General features: G+C 43.5%; 1 protein-coding gene and 1 long non-coding RNA gene across 11 annotated transcripts in view; one reads left to right on the top strand and one right to left on the bottom strand.

Annotated features, from left to right (window-relative positions):
* Positions 1 to 316: 316 nt before the first annotated feature.
* Positions 317 to 16,560, bottom strand: part of ank1a (ankyrin 1, erythrocytic a) — a 32,690-nt gene continuing 16,446 nt past the window's right edge. For 6 of the 10 annotated variants that reach the window (XM_061277984.1, XM_061277978.1, XM_061277980.1 and 3 more), the window contains 15 exons: positions 15,720 to 15,924; positions 15,533 to 15,629; positions 15,076 to 15,304; positions 14,880 to 15,008; positions 14,685 to 14,804; positions 14,521 to 14,605; positions 14,330 to 14,404; positions 14,063 to 14,194; positions 13,821 to 13,973; positions 9,175 to 9,832; positions 8,437 to 8,782; positions 6,625 to 6,708; positions 6,226 to 6,372; positions 4,843 to 4,944; positions 317 to 3,110 (listed from right to left, as the gene is read on the bottom strand). In XM_061277984.1, the coding sequence (XP_061133968.1) occupies positions 4,870 to 4,944; positions 6,226 to 6,372; positions 6,625 to 6,708; positions 8,437 to 8,782; positions 9,175 to 9,832; positions 13,821 to 13,973; positions 14,063 to 14,194; positions 14,330 to 14,404; positions 14,521 to 14,605; positions 14,685 to 14,804; positions 14,880 to 15,008; positions 15,076 to 15,304; positions 15,533 to 15,629; positions 15,720 to 15,924 (2,535 nt within the window). In that variant the 3' untranslated portion in view covers positions 317 to 3,110; positions 4,843 to 4,869. Of the gene's footprint in view, positions 3,111 to 4,842; positions 4,945 to 5,253; positions 6,373 to 6,624; positions 6,709 to 7,221; positions 7,709 to 8,436; positions 8,783 to 9,174; positions 9,833 to 13,820; positions 13,974 to 14,062; positions 14,195 to 14,329; positions 14,405 to 14,520; positions 14,606 to 14,684; positions 14,805 to 14,879; positions 15,009 to 15,075; positions 15,305 to 15,532; positions 15,630 to 15,719; positions 15,925 to 16,560 lie in introns of those variants that run through there. The other 4 variants (XM_061277986.1, XM_061277979.1, XM_061277987.1 and 1 more) reach the window with 4 other exon arrangements.
* Positions 8,155 to 11,401, top strand: LOC133153813 (uncharacterized). The gene is made up of 3 exons (XR_009714391.1): positions 8,155 to 8,256; positions 8,413 to 8,733; positions 9,202 to 11,401. It is a non-coding gene; the product is annotated as an uncharacterized LOC133153813 (long non-coding RNA).

Here is a 16,560-nt window from a genome sequence, read left to right as displayed (position 1 = left end):
GGATGCCTCTTTGGTGAGGATGTTCCACCACATCCTACTGGGAGGAGGCCCCATGGGATGACCCAGGACATATTGGATTTAAGGGATTATGTCTCCTGTCTAGCCTGGGACTTCCCCCAGAAGAGCTGGACCAAGTGGCTGAGGAGAGGGAAATAATGTTTTTTTTTTTTTGGTGGGGAATTTAACAGCTACTGTATGATTATGAGGTACTTAATAAAGTAACCAACATATTTTGTTTTTCATCACTATGTTGTAGCAATTGTGTAAGATAGAGGTGCATGATTTGTTTGATCATCTAAAATAAAACATCCACAAACACATTGCATTTCTTTATTAATTTTGTAAATGTTGAGCTGGTGTACAGAGTAGGTTGTCAACAGATGTTCTTGGATTTGATTTGATTGAAAGTTTTTTTTTTTTGTACATGTCGACTTAAAATTCATGTTTGCTTCCCCATAACAATAATAAAAAAATGCAAACAAAACAAGTTCAAATACCCGCGAGACCCTTATTCATCCTCAGGTGCAGGCATTACCCAGAAGTCAACAGTCTCTTTGTAGCTACATCTGAAGGTTTGATGCTAAAAGTACATCCATAACATAACTAGAATCCCAGTTGAAACGTAGGGGTGCATAGCATTCTAAGTAAATATATATATTCTCATATATATTCATATACATATATGTATAGCCTTTTATGTTAAAAACATTTTCTGTGCATGTGTGCATTTGCATTCCTTAGTATTGAGTAATATGCTATTGCGTTAATATCCATCCATTCTAAAAGGAATATACAGTACATGTCCTCCCTAATTTTTGCAATGGAAATATTTTGCGTGAATTGGTGCATGGTGTCATTTCTGTTATCTCTTCATCAGAATAAAGCGTCTCTCTGCGTGCACGTAATAGCGAGACTCCTCCGCGCGTCACCATGAGGAAAATACTGTACAGTATAGGGTAAGGCGTGGGGGGGCGGGGGGGTTTGGGGGTGGGCTGTGTTGAGGAAAAATACTCGTCATCATCTAACCATTGGAGCCACTGGGACTTTTTGTTGCAGCATCTATTGTCTTCATAATAGACCCCCAACCCCAACCCCAACCCAACCCTGACATCAATAGCAGCCCCTGCTTTAAAAACAAAGCCCTTATGAGCAAAACATAAGGGGAAGTGTAGCATTATACTTTTTCTCTTTACCTCATTGGTGTATGGAAATGCATCAAACAGAAAAGGGATGCTTAGTGTCAACAATGTTTGTGGTTCGAGTCAAATTAATGTAACATATGCTTCCATGAGGGTGATTGATGATCAACAGCAAGTACAGTGTGTACAGTATATTTTTCATCTACTATAGAATAGAGTCAATACATTAACACATAACAAGTACAGTATTACCAAGACTTTACATTCATCTGTGGCTGCTAAAAAACAAACACATAATAGATCCATGTTTATTGCAACTTTTTGTGAGACTAATCAGTGGTTGTCAACACAACCCCATAAAGAAAAGGCTTGCAGGTAGTCAAATGATATGAGATGGCACATTTTCCCAAGTTAAATCAATCTTTCGACTTGGGAATTGACTGTAATGGTGGTGACAAAACAAATAGTGAACTACTTTGCTGACAAATGATCAGCATGACGACACTTTCCCCTAATGTCAAATCAACGGCCTCTTTGAACGACTTCAAAAATAGTTTCAAAGAGGCAAAGTGATCACATGTGCAATTCAAATGTACTGACATCATTTCTGAATGGAGTAAAGCTGCGACTAACAGACTGAATGCCCGACTGTGACCCCCGGAATCCTCTCTCCGTTTCTTTTTGTTAGCGTAATTATTGCTTCCTCAGCACAAGACATAATGACCACTAAACACGCTTGAGCGAGGGTGGGCTCACAGTTGTGGCTCAGTCTCTCTTCACAGTGATTGCTGGCCGGCTCTGCTACACGTGGCCAAGCGGACAAACACGGAAGCTCAACATATTGACGCCCTTCAACCAAAACGGGTGACATCCTAATAGCCTCAAGGATAGGGATGACTTTGGATGCCATCAGGGGTTCTGGAGGTGGACAGTACTGCTACATTGTTTCAGGTCATAACGGGAAGCAAAACTTGTACTTTGGCTCACTTTGATGAACTTAAACCTCACGAGTATAAGAAAATCGCGACATAACTTCTCCAGGTTATCTGCCACTTCCAATGTCTTATTGCGGGAAGGTCACACACGGCCTCCTTCACACCTGTACTGTAACAGTAAATGACATGTCATACTCTGTGTCAAATCAGAGGGGCAAAAAAAGCACATGGAGAGCATGGGAAAAGGTAGGTCACATCTGTATGTTGCTGTCCTCACAAAGATATATATATATATATATATATATATATAGTGTAGGTTCAGATTGAATGGGAGGGAAGAGTACTGTAGCAGCATCAGTGGGGATGTTAAACAACAATACACTACAATTTAGTGCATACCATACTATGTACAAGACACTTATCCTTAGGTGATGGTTGTAGCACTGATTTTTTTGTAGTGCTGCTTTTTGCTCAAGGAGAGGTCATAGGTCGCCACTACACAGAGCTCTACTGTAACTGTTGTTGCTCCCGTTTTTTGGAAAGTTAGAATACTGTTTCCTGGTTGGATGATGTTTTCTGATTGGATCACACGTAGCCTGCATTGCACCCAGCTGACTTGTCCCATGACCCCCCCCCCCCCAACCCGCACCCTCACCCACTTTCGGAGTTTGTAGCTAAAGACAGGCCATGCGGTGACAGTCGCTCATGCTGACAGACAACAGGAAGCATGTTTTGGGTGCTACTTTTTTGTCTGTTTTGTTTTATAGGAAATCATGCTTCTAGTTTAGTAGTTTGTCCTCATGTTGTTGTTTTTTGTTTTTGTTTTGAAATAAAAAAAAAATAAAGAGGTTGGTAAAAACTACAATTATCCTTCCGGTATGTGCGACAGCAGTGACTTGGTGCCATTCATTTCCTTTGTCTGCCTTTTTTGTTTTGTTTGCTTGTTTGAGAGTGTTCTTCAGTTTGTGTCAGCTGTTGCTGGTCATGTGTCCATGTAGGAGGTTTTGGGGGACGGGCTCGACTCCTGCAGAGAACTCTGAGGACAGAGGAACACATGCTCATTTAGAACAATGCCAATTTCCCCAGACCACATTTTCAAACTACTATTGATGATAACAATGACTATTAGGCATGCAAACTAAAGTGGCTGAGCCTTTGGGGTCAACATGTACTCTGAATTATCACAGATAGGTTTATACTATTAAGTACTGAGATATTGAGTATAATTTGTTTCGTGCTTGCAACTCAAAACAATTGTGTCAGATATAGTCTTGCCCATTGAAATTAAAATTATGTTAATCCACACTCCATATAACAACAACAACAATAAAATATGAATGTGTTTCTCAGTAAGGAAAATGTCACCTCATAATATTCTGCTTTGCAAAAGAATGTAGTTATAACAAGATTAGGTAGAATTTAATTCGGAAATCATTGCGACATTCTGTTGTATGCAACCTGGCTACGGGTGGCAGTATAATGCACTCACGCAGATAGAATAGAATAAGCATTCATTATTTGGCAAATTGCTTTTTCTTGTGACGTGTAGTGAGTTCACTGCCACCATACAGAGCTACTATCATAAATGGTTGCTCGCAAAAATTCTACTCACTCAAAATGACGACTAACAGATTGCAAAACTCAAGTCGGGTCACTTACAGCTCAAGACATTACTGTACTGTAATTGTCAGTCAATTACCGTATTTTCCGGACTATACGGCGCACCTAAAAACCTCCAATTTTCTCAAAAGCCGATAGTCCGCCTTATAATCAGGTGCGCCTTATATATGGACCAATATTGAGCCACTACAGCAGGCGTGTCCAAAGTACGGCCTGCGGGCCAAATGTATATATCATATAAATGGACAAAGTTTTAAAATGGACCATTCATTGAAGGTGCGCCTTATAATCCGGTGCGCTTTATAGTGCGGAAAATACGGTACACAAGATTGTGGGGGGAAACTAATCTTGCTTAAATAAAGCTCCTCAACTCTCTTCAACAGTCCACTGACAGCAAGATACCACCAGATGGTGACAAAGCAATACTGTTATTGCTTTGGCCTCAGCACAAAAAACAATAAATAAGTGAGATTTTCCAGGAAATGTTAGGTTACCCCCTTCAAAAAGGCAGGTGTTCACTGTAAAAGTAGTCTTATGAAAGAAATACTTGACCATATTTGAACTTTATCTATCCTCCACCTCCCTTTGCATTGGATATCCTGTTAACAACATGTAAGCGAGCATAAAGAATTGTGTTGAGCTTGCTGAACGTTCAGCTGTCAATTACTAGAAGTACCAACAATCCAAGGAATGTAATAGCCCCCACAGTTGGAAAGGGCAAGTACCACACATATGCACGTGCACATAGATACAAGCTCGCAAAGATGCACAAAAGCAAGGTCACGTTGACCTTGACAACAAACACACCATCATAGCTACTCTGAATTCAAGAGTAATTACATTATTCACCCCTCCGACTCAGAACCTTAATCTTCATACACAGGATATTACTACACACGTACAATAAACAAATACAACAAAATAAAAAGCTGCCTTTATAAATGCAATTCTATGAATATACTCAAAACTTTGCTGTTCATCAAAATGATTTAGTAGTCATCTTTCCGTTTTGCTGTGCCTGCATCACATAGCAGTAGTATTAGTGGTGAAGTTAAAGGTACATTCAATGGCATTTAATCCACAGAGTGGATTAAATGGTCTCGCCCAGCACACGTCATAACGAGGCGCACTGTGGGTGAGTCCCGTACCTGCGGGAAAGCAGCACTCAGCCTGCCTCACTGCTTAACTCTTCGCAGGCTGGCACATTTCACTATCTGAGCACCTTTCTTCATAGTATCCACAGTATCGGGCTACAGTCGGAGGAAGAGATGGGATGACAGGGACGGAACCAAAGGTGGGAGGGAATATTAGTGAGGCAAAAAGTTGAGGGAAACCAGAGAGGCAAAATAAAACAAGGGGATGGACAGAATAAAAAACAGTCAGAGGTGAAGAAAGAGGGAAACAAGGGGGAACAAAGAAATGATATACACGTATATAGATATATAAATATACTAAGAGGCAGGCAAGGACAAAAGCGGTGGCTGGCAACTGAAGATAAGAACTATGTCAGCTATGTGAACTGGAGAAATGAAGGGTGGATTGACAGCACAGAGTCACAATTGAAGTACTACAGACTTTAATGAGGTCTCATTCATGAAGGCTTTGTCGACATACAGGACAAACACGGGAGGTAGGTGCAGTTTAGTGATTGTTACAATCGCTGGAAACTCTAATCGAGTGATTGGTGAGCATTAAAGCTGGAGTGATGACAGCAGCGGAGCCATTTTGCTTTCAACGTACATGCAGAGGAACCTCCGAAGGTGAACGCTAAAGAGTGACACAATATGGAGTTTGAGCAAAATGGTTGGGGAAAAATATGCTTCAGACGAAAACTCGACATGAAATAGCAAATGTGGTGAGACGATTGACCTAACATGACTCATTTTAGTGACCCCATCAAAGAAGCCCAAGTGGTGATAAATGACAGAAAGAAAACGTGTGATGATGATCAGTACAATAACTAATGCATTAGCTATGGCATAAAATCAGGTCAGGAGATTTTTTTCAAAAATATAAATGTGAAGTGTCTAAACAGCTCATAGGTGTAAATGTTAGTGCTAATGGTTCTTTGTGTGTAGCCTTTAATTACTGGCAACCATTGCAGGGTCTACCCTGCCTCTTACGCAGAGTCAGCGATTTTAGGCTCCAGCTAAAGACAAGCGCGATACAAAATGGATAGATGCATGGATGAAAGGATGAATGAAGGGAAAGGAAAATCAACATTGATTTCAACCAGCATCGCATAACGGATTGTGTTCAACTTTGGAGGTTCCACTCTTGTCCCACATACATCACACGCTTCTTCTTAACCTCTTTAAAATTATGATCATCATCATAGTGAAGCTCATGCATGTTAAGCTTCTTGGTGACCTTGATAAGACTCAGGAGCTCACTCAAGCCTCACCAAGAAACATGATGTAAATCAAAGCGCCACATCAGATGACTGCATCATCTGATTTGATTCAGTCCATCTGGTCTAAAGGAAGGGCAGGGGAGTGGTGACACAACCGGCTTGCAGATCAGAAGCCCACCTTGCTGCTTTCCCGGCCCAGGATGGCGTAGCTCATGAACTGCTCGGCGTCCACCTCCAGCTCGTTGGCGTCCTGCAGAGAACCGTCTACGCTCACGTCCTGAACGCCGTCCTCGCCCTTGCCTCTGCGCACCACCTTTCGTACAATCTGACACAAGCAGCGGTAGAGTGGGGAGTGGGTCGCAGACATTTTCACAATTTAATATTCATAATAGCATAAAGATGGCATGTTTCAACATTATACCAAGTTGGTAATAATTAAAAAAAATAATGTTTTTTTCCAACAAGAAATCATAGCGCTCTCCTGCTTTATAGTGATTGACGCATTAAGTTACCAACTATTGTTGAGTGTCCAATAAAATGCTGTTACACAGTAACACAACAATGACAAGTGTCTGACCTTTTTAGTGATGATATTTCCATGCTCGTCCGTAAACTGCTCCTCGCTGACCTGTTCCCCCGGAAGATCTTCAGCCTCATCCCCCTGCAAACAGGAAAGTGATCAACATTCTATAACTAGTAGTTATAGAAAACATTCAGGAAAATTAATTGCACAATAAAAGGAATTGGTCTTGTTGGAATAGGCTTAACCTCAGTGTAACCGCTTTAGAGTATTTACGATGACTTGCTTGTAGCTTGTGCGAAAAACAACTGCCATTGCCATGGATACCTTTGAATTTAACACAGATACTAACCAATGTTGAGAAAAAATTGCTGCAAAAATCTTAAAATACCCAAAAGTCAATTAATTATCTGGCCTGGCACCTGGGAGGGGGTCCAAGCATATTTCAAAGGGGGGAAGGGGGGGGGGGGTTATGACCTTGTACCACTCTGCCAACTCCGCCATTGCGTGTGGTCCAAAAGAATATCTTCAAACTCGTACATTTATCTTAACAACTGCAAAGGTGTTCCGCAGATAAAAAAAAAAAGTCAAACTGCTCTTAAGAGCAAGGTCAAACATTGCAGCCAATATTCCTGTCCTCCCTCCCTGAGGTACCTTGAGGATGACTCTCCTGCGGACCACCCTTGTAGTGACATTCTCCTCTTCGTCAGCCACGCCCTCCACCTCACCGAGCTCGCGGTCAAGCTGAACGTGGATGAAGGTGAGCAGCGAGCGCACGGAGCCGCTGGCTATGTGCAGCACGTTCTGACAGCTGATGACCAGAAAGGCCAGCAGCACCAAGCTGAAGAGGAGCTCTGTCACCAGGGCCCACATTGCCCCGCTTGGATCAGCCTTGGATTCGCGTAGGCCTTTGACATGCACGCCGCAGAGAGCTCACCAAGCCTTCAGCGACGCCTCTCCCCCGAAAAAAACAAACCCAGCGACAGCTGCTGCCCCCAGCCTGCCTTCACGGTCAAAATTTTGCTCTTTCGTTCCTATCCTTCCATAAAGCGGGCAGTGGGCCCTTTCCCTCAGGACACGATTCCTTCCCACTGGTGGATCAGTGACACCCTGTCAATGACTTTGGGAGGGGGAGGGGGGGGGTGCATGGGGGAGTTCTACTCCCACCTCTCTGTCGCTTTGGCCATGTGATCTGTGAGCTTTAAATACCTCGAGATACTTTTGTGACACTGGGCAGCCACACACAACCATTCTTGATGTAGTCATTACTTTTCGCACTTACTGGCTCTTGCACGGATTAACACATACGTACAAGTACACAAAAGCATCGCCATGATGGGCAGTTACAACTAAACTGCAGTAAAATAACAATAATGTCTCCATGACTTTGAAATAAAAAGAAAGCCTGATAAAGTACACAAAAAATACTCATGGTCTGGAAGCAAATGTCTATTTGTGCGTCCACATTTCCAAAGTTGTGGTTGTCCTTTACAGTGTGATGTCATGAAAGTCAACACGTGGGACGGACCTGGGCGGGGACTGTGTAACATGAGTAAGACAGTGCGAATTCTTGCTATATTTGGCCCCACATGCTGTTTGTGACCATCTTCGGCCTTGGACTGTGCGTGTTTTATGTACACTTTGGATATTGCGGGAGGAATCTGATACTTCTAAGAATGACAAAATTAAGTAGGTATACTGAGAAAATATACACATTTGTCAAATTTGACAGCTTCTTGCTAACTTAAAAATATGTGTGTAGCGAGTCTTACTCAAATATGTCATGGCTTATACCGGCAGTCTAACAAGATGATGACTTGCTCTCCATTTTTGACTGTTTGTTAGCAGCAACGCTGAGTGTTTGCTCACCTGTCCTTTGAAGCGCACGTCATCCCAGGCTCTCATCTCTGGGGCCCTCTGCGGGAAGCCTAAACCCTTCTCAAACGGCTGGGTGCCCCGGAAGTGCCCTCGTAGAATTTCCGAGTGGCCCATGTCCCTCACGGGCTGCAGCAAAGCCTCTTGGGACAAATGAGATTGGTCTCCGTCCATGGAGTTGCAGCATGACGATATCATAGTGTCAATGACCGGTCTGGATTTTGTCTGGTTGGCCACCCAGGCCTGTGCGTTTGTGACTGGGGTCCACCCTGGAGCTGTTTGTTCTTGCAGGTAGGAAATGAATGAGCTGCCTCCATTTCCACTTCCATTATTAGATGACCTGAAATGGAAGAGCACATGCTAAATGGTGATACGCATTAAAATACAGTAATGAGGCTTTACACTTTATTTTAAATGGCTTCTTTCTAATACATAACGGGGAGGCCTTGAATAAACTTCTGTAGTTCCTGTCAGGTACATACATGCCTTAGTTACAAAATCTAACATGGGTACCACATTGGTAACCCCTGCTATAGAAAATGGCCGGATAAAAAAAACAAAAAATCGATTTGGCCCACTAATAGCCTACAAATTTATTTGTATGGTGTTGTTTATGCTCGTGTTTGTGTGAATGAGCCCTCAGGCAAAATGGACCCCATGTGACATGCAGTACTTCCATTGTATATTGACACAGATTGTTTTTCTGATGGAAGGTGGCGGGGTCAAACTCACCTGTCACCATTCCGATCTGCAACACAGGTGAGACCGGGTGACTCACTGAGTCGGGCATACACCCTTTGCTGTCCTGAAACAAGAGAAAGCCCTTCCTCTGAGCCCTGACACCCTCCACCTCCTCCTCCTCCTCCTTCTCTTCCTCCTCCTTCATTGCCACCAGTCGTGCTAGCGACGACCGATAACTCCGAACTCGCCTCTGACCCCTGACCATTGTTCAGTCCGTTAAGATTGATACCAGCGATGGTGCCGCCGAGCGAGGCCGGCGTGGCGGTGCTAAGCGAGTCAACGCCCATCTCCGAATCGTCCTCGGGCATTTCGATTGAGCCGCTCAGCACGACGCCCCCTCCGCTGGCGGCGCTAGCCCGACTGGCCGGCCGACCCAGACTTCCGTAGGGCAACCCGAGCAGGCCCTCTGAGTCGTCGGCATTACTGCACTCCAGCGAGGAATCCTCCACAGGCACCAGAGATGGGGAGTTGCCCGAGGGCCACACCTGCACGTCGGACATCTCCATGAGGGTGTCTTCTTCTGTGGTGGCAATGGGCGCGCAGTCCAGGCTGGAGACCTCCTGCCAGTAAGGCTCAGCGCCCAGAGGCGAGGGCAGGTTGTACTGCATGGAGGCCGGGGACAGAAGCTCATCCTGCGCCAGCCCATAACCTGGAGTGACACACAGAAAAGCACACTCACACCCGGCCCCCCCACCTTGCTCCCCACCTCACAAGCGCGGCACTGGGAACCTGGGAAGGGGGAGAGCGCCCCTTTGCCCAGGAGCTTGGCAAAATGGGGAGGGGTAGAGGAGGCTGAAGGTGATGGAAACGGGAAAGGACTAGGAAGCAATTACAAGACGAGCCAAAACAATCAGAGAGGTATAGGAGTGCAAAGTGCTGAGAAAAAAGAGCAAGGATTTTTTTTGGGAAGATTAGGGGGGTTTCAGTAGAAGCAGCAGCAGACACATATGGACCAACAAAGTTAGACCAAGGCCCACTTGAGACTGATGCTGCTCTGCTGGCTGCCACCTGCAGGGAGACGACAACGGTAACAGCTCCCCCTAAAATGGAGCTGATTCGTCCATCCAGCATGCTGTAATCAACCTGCTCGCAACATGTGCCTCTCATCCAGACACACTAGATCGCCATCACACGTCTGCATGCATTCAACCCCGCAGGTTGATAATGTCAGGCTGGAGAGCATGCATGCAGGCAATCTCAGTCACATACATACAACACACGCTCTTTGTGGTCTCCAAAAATTCTCATCCAATCAAAACATTTGAACTTACAGGTATTGGAGAGTTTCTATGTTGTGGAAATATTCAGTATTAAATTAGATGAATCACATTAGAGAAGCGGCTGTGGACTCAGGTCACTCCCACATCTGTGATAAATTAGAAGGCTTGCTATATATACGTACTACAGCACAGCAGCAGGAGTTCTATTCATTTTACTTTGTTATGCCAAATAAGACTGCACCAAAACATAACTTGTAATCTGCATGAAAGTGATGAGCTGGGGTGAACTTAAGCTGACGTAAGCAAAGTAAACAGGCTGTAAAGTGGAACGTAGAGCATACAGTGAAATAGGAGGAATATACCCCCCTCCCCTCCCACCACAAGCATGCGTTCATGCACAGCAGAAAGAGAGCAAGAGGACAGTAAGTGTCAGCGTTTCATTCAGTTCATGCTTGAGCACTGCTGAGACTGCAGCAGACATCCGAGACAACTTGCGACCTCAACCACCTTGTGACCTACATGCTACACTGCCTTTCACACTCCAAACTGCTGCAGTGACGAGTGCCTGTTGCTTGTTACATTGTCTAAAAATATGAAATTCATTGTAAAGGGCCATAGACTTTTATGTTGTAATATCAAATATAATAGGGGGAATATAATTACTATTTCCCATGTTACCAGTAGTTTACAGTAAAAAAAAAAAAAAGTAAAAAAAACAACAACCTTAATTCAGTTGACTTAATGAATTGCAAATAAGCAGTTCTCTGCTCCAGAAAACCGCGACAATGCAGTTTATTGCCCCTGACCAAGGTGAGTATTTTGAAATGCTGGTCAAAGTTGGAGTCAGTTGTTTAGAATTCAATTAAGTATCTGTATATATTATGAGGTATAGTAATTTGTATTCATTGGTTTTACTAAAAATCAGCATCCACTTGTTGAGATCACCAGTTTTTCCTAGGAGTCTGCAATGCAGCATAATAAATGACAGTAGTTATCTAGCTTCCCCTCTTCCATGTAATAAATCAAAACCTATTGGAAAAACATCTGTCAAACAGATGGCGTTGACAGTGTGATCAATAAAATAAAATGAATTAAGACAGGAAAGCAAAGCAGTGACACTGATGTGAAATGTACATTACTGTGCAAAGGTCAGCTTATTTTCACGACATGTTACTCAGAAGGACAGATACAGTTACCGGGATTGAAAAAAAAAAAAAAAGTCAGAAGTCTCCTTTTTTTTACTTTATATGTAGCACTTTGCTGTGGTTGTGCTCTATACAAAAAGTTGTTGGGTTGAGTTGAGAATGTCCCACCTTGAATTCTGACCAGAACAAAGACATCGGAACATATAATTTCAGTCCTTAAGGCTTTCCCTGTCACCTACAGAATAGATTTTAAAATTATGCTAATGGTCTATAAATCACCTTGGACTTGGGTCCTGAATGGGTACTGGTCTATAAATCACCTTGGACTTGGGTCCAATGCTAATGAATGAATGAATGCTAATTCAATATAACTCCAGTAGACCTCTGAGAAATGCGAGCTTGAGTCAATTAGTGTTTTTTTTTTCACAGACCTTTGCACAGCATTGTAAATATATACTGTAATACAGAAATAAAGTGGCAAATCGCACACTTACAGGAGGACATGAATCGGCATAATAGAAACATGATGTTCACTTTGAGCCAAACAGATTGACAAACTAACAAGGGCATATTGGGAATTGGGATAGAGGAGATGTGCGATATGAAATTGATACAAATAGAGTATAACACTTTGATTGTTTACATAAAACAACCCATCAAATGAACACCGTTGACAGAGAATCAGCCACAAAACCACAACATTCATTCATGAACACCCTTGCCATTGGTTACAAAAAAAGGTTCCCCACCTTTTTCACCCAAAATATGAAGACCACCGAGGACAGAATAGAACGTGCATAGTAGGCATGCCATGCAAAGGTACCCGTGGCATGCGTTTTCAATGCATTGTTAGAGATCAGAAGTCTTATTGCTCACATCCAACAATGTGTGTGCCAATGCAGCGGAGGCATGCACAAACAAGGCAAGCAGGGCAAGGGAAGGACATTGTGGAGGAAGAGGAAATAGAAAGAATAGGGAGATGCACATAGACGCAAAGTAGGGGAGAGAGCAAGGGTCACCTCCCCTCTCCCAGTGGGTGCTGAGTGCACACACAGCCTATGTGAGGTGAATCATTCACACAGCGGACATTTACAAACGTGGGAGTTTCAAGGCTCTATAAGAAAAAAAAAGAAATCACGAAAGAAAAATGCACAAAAACGTCGCAAGAAAATCAAAGAAAAAATGTGGGTCAGAGGTCAACATGAGGTCGGCATGAGGTCAGAGTTCGGAGAGCAGTGAGGAGGAGGAAGAGTAAAGGCTGCAAATGACATGTCCACAGAAAGAGTGGAGGACAGATTCACAGGGAATGACAACAGGGCTCCCAAAATGACATTCAGTGCACCAACAGCATTATTAGTCCTCAAGAAACTCAAACCGGCCTCCATGCAACATCAGGCACGACAAGTTCATCAAAATTAAATAGGAAAGCCTCTCTGGACTCAGAGGATGCATTTTTAATTCTCTCTCTCTATATAGTTACGACCGTCGTTCTTGGCAATCAGGAATCTATTTTAAATAAAGACTTAAATTTAAGGGTACTGGAATTGTTATGAAACGATCAAAATAGAAAAATGATTATATTTTGTTGTATTACGACTAATTAGATTAAAAAAAACACAATTCAAACGACAAAGCTGGAAATGCCTTTGGGAGGCAGACAGGACAAGACAAGACGGCAGTCAGATTTACATGTGATGTAATCTGAATTATTTCTTCCTTTCTTTGCCTTTGGTTTCTATGCTTGGTTACATCTCGTGATATTGCTTCCAGTTTTCACAGAATTGCCTGTCAGACCTCACAAACAGGGTTGAAAATGGAGTCAATAAGATGTAAGGCATGTGTGAAAGAAACCACAAGAAAAAGGAGTAAAAAAACTGCGTACTGACTTTTGATCGTCAGGCAACACTTGCGATCCATGTATGGTCTGATCATGTACAACAATGTGCTGCACTTAGAAAGTGGATGCTTGCATCTTATCAAAACAACCCTGAAGAAAAGATCATTCACAACAGTAGGTAGATCTGAGATGAGATCCAATAAAGGAGCTACTTCAAAAATTCTCCCCAATGAGTATAAATAGTGGAAGGCACTACAGGGGATGTACTGCAGTAGGAGTGTCCTGAGTCCATGAGCATTTTGCTGCGGTTACTTCCTGCAAAGGTTTCAAGGCAGCATTCATACGATGGGTGAGGAAATAACAGGGAGGTCTTCAAAGCTTGTTAGGGAGGAAGGTAAGATTCATACAAAATCAAATTTGGGGTAGGGAGCTCACCATTGGTCATCGCAGGGGAGAGGTGTTCTCTTTCGTTATGTCGTCTGCCGAGTTCACGAGAGCCTTGTCTGGCGGGCTGTGCTGGTTGGCCTTCTAACATGGTGACGATGTCCATGCGGTCGATGGTGTTCAGGGCTGTGTACAAGGTCTCCACTGCAGCCGTGCAAGACAACAAATAAGATTACTCTCGGGTCAGTCGGTAGCTGCATGGTGAATGTGACATTGGGGCAGTCCGCGCTGACTTTTGGCTCGCTTGCCCTCGCGAGTTGCCCACAGGTTGAGTAGTGCAGAACTTTGCTCCAGCAGGGAGTTGGGATTCTCCACACGGATCTTATTGATGTCATCCACACTGAGCTGAAGTTCACGGGCCAACTCTAAGGAGGAGGAGGAGTCGCAAAAAAACAAAAGAGGTGAATTTAAATCCCTTTTTTCCCCGTGTCTGTGGTTGGAGGGACAACCTCAACTTTCAAACATGAAAAGCAATATGGAGAACAATTGTTTGGACTTACCAGCCCAGCTCAGTCCCAACTGTTCTGCAATCACAGCCATCTTAAGCTCAGTCCTCTCCATGGCGCTCATCGATGCTGCAATGGGCAAAACACGTGACACTCACAACAAACATGAAACTACTTATTTCACAGTAAGAACCTGTTCAGGTGCGTTTGATTAACCATGTGAAGTAGCGACGTGTGATTCGTACCCATGGCAGGTTCGTTCAGCGCACTGTATCGTTCTCTTAGAGCCAGCGGGGTCAAAGTTCGCCTGCGGTCTTCACTTCCAATAACCTACCAATCAAGTTCACAACAATGACCTTGGTTTCAAGATCGAGAGACAATGTTGATGTTCGCTGACTCTCAGTTGTACCTTGATACATGGAGGCATGGTAATGTTGAGGTTACACAACACATGTTGACTATCTTCATACTTGGTGGTCTTGCGAAGGAACGACAGGAGGCCCATGTGTTCTTTGCTACTATCCCTCACCTTGCACACAAGCACAAAAGAAGCAATGAAGACACACTACTGACATGCTGTACTTTTAAATGAACGGTTTAACACCTTCACAGAAACAGGAAGTCTGTTATCTCTAAAGGCCTGGAAGCTGAAGCAGCGAGGCTGCTGGGCGGCCTTCCGTACTGGGATGAGATTCCCGGAACATTCCAGGTGAAGCGGCATTCCCTCCATTACCTGTGAGAGGAGTAAGCAAGATTTTCGAATTCTGCTTTTAATGCTTTTATAGTTCTAGCCGACCGACCTCGATGTCTCTGCTGCGGGCCACTTCTGTGAAGTTCTCATGCTGTTCCAGGGTTTTATCCATCTTGTCGTCCGTCATGCAGTAACAACGCAGGCGGCCTTCGCGTGACTCGTTCATCTTGGCGAAAACTACAAACTTTGCCATGTAAGGTACAGCTGACAGCTCTTTGTAGAGAAGGTTGGCAAAGGAGACAGACTCTGCTGTACGAGGACAGTCCGCCAGCCAGAACCTTGGAGCCACAACAAAAAAGTGGTCGATAAAATACATCCAACATTAGGTTAACTTGCACAATCTAAATATTGAATGTAAATAGTGGTTGACCTTTTGAGCTTTTTTTTAAATGACCCAAGATGCTACTAGAGGGTCCCAGAGTGCCGGTGTGGTTTTAGCTCCGGCACTTGTACCTAACGTTGTCTACTGTGTGTATGGGTGGTTAAATGTAACCAGGTGACCTTACCGTGCAGATACATTGGTTGTAAAACTGGCACATTCTTTTGCATAGACAAGCTTAGTTGTGCCGGTGATGTCCTCCCATTGAGCGGCAGCTGTTCCACCTGAGAAGCACAAGATGAGATTTAGGTGACTATACACAACTCACGCAAAATATTTTCAACTTGTCTTCATTATGTAGGAGCATGTTCTACCTATGACAGAGCAAAGCAGACGCAGACTGGTGGTATCACCCTCCCCAGCGTCTCGTGGGCTTTCCCGCCAGGATGGAGGCAGAGGGATGCGGAGGCCGATGGGTCGGTGGAACTTTCGGCGCCGGGGCTCCACCGTCACCACGGGGCTAAAGTTGGCTTGGTTACCAAGCAGCTTAGCTACCAACTCATCTGGAACGGGCTGGGCCTGAGGTCAAATGTAAGTGATGGAGAAGTGGAACACCCCAAGGGTACAGAAGTGATGAAGCAAGATGTACAAATGTGATAGAAAGAGTCATGAATTCAAGAGAGGCAAGATGGAAGGGGAAAAAAGGTGAGAGCAGAGTAAATAAAAGAAAACAAACCTTGCTTTGAATAATGCGTAGAGAAAAATCAAACCAAACTGTTTGTACAAGATAATAAATCATTTTTATTGTGTGAGACTTGATATCAAAGGTTTCTAGATATTTTCCCAACAAGGAAGAAACATAAAACATGACTAAAACAGCAACATAAACATACAACTAAAAAGTGGGTAAAATCTAGAACCACATTAGTAATTTTACCTACATTCGCTTACCATTGACAACATGAATGGTAGTTTTAAGTTAGAAATAAAAATAAATTCTGCTGTCTAACAGACAAGAGGAAGGCCCATAAATATTTGCTGTTGCTGAGTCATTGAAACCACATGGCAGACATTGCCTCTTCAATACGATTCTCAATAGTTCCCAAACAACTATGATATTTTATTTTCCTGACAGCGCTAACAGTTGGTTTAAAGTGCATTATAATTTGGTGAATTTGTTTCTTCCCAAAACATGGATATATTCAATGCTTAATA

The sequence above is a fragment of the Syngnathus typhle genome, linkage group LG5, assembly GCF_033458585.1.
Source record: "Syngnathus typhle isolate RoL2023-S1 ecotype Sweden linkage group LG5, RoL_Styp_1.0, whole genome shotgun sequence".
In the NCBI taxonomy this organism is placed as follows: domain Eukaryota; kingdom Metazoa; phylum Chordata; class Actinopteri; order Syngnathiformes; family Syngnathidae; genus Syngnathus; species Syngnathus typhle.
Note: the sequence above shows the minus strand (reverse complement) of the source record. Positions and strands in the feature narration are given on the sequence as shown.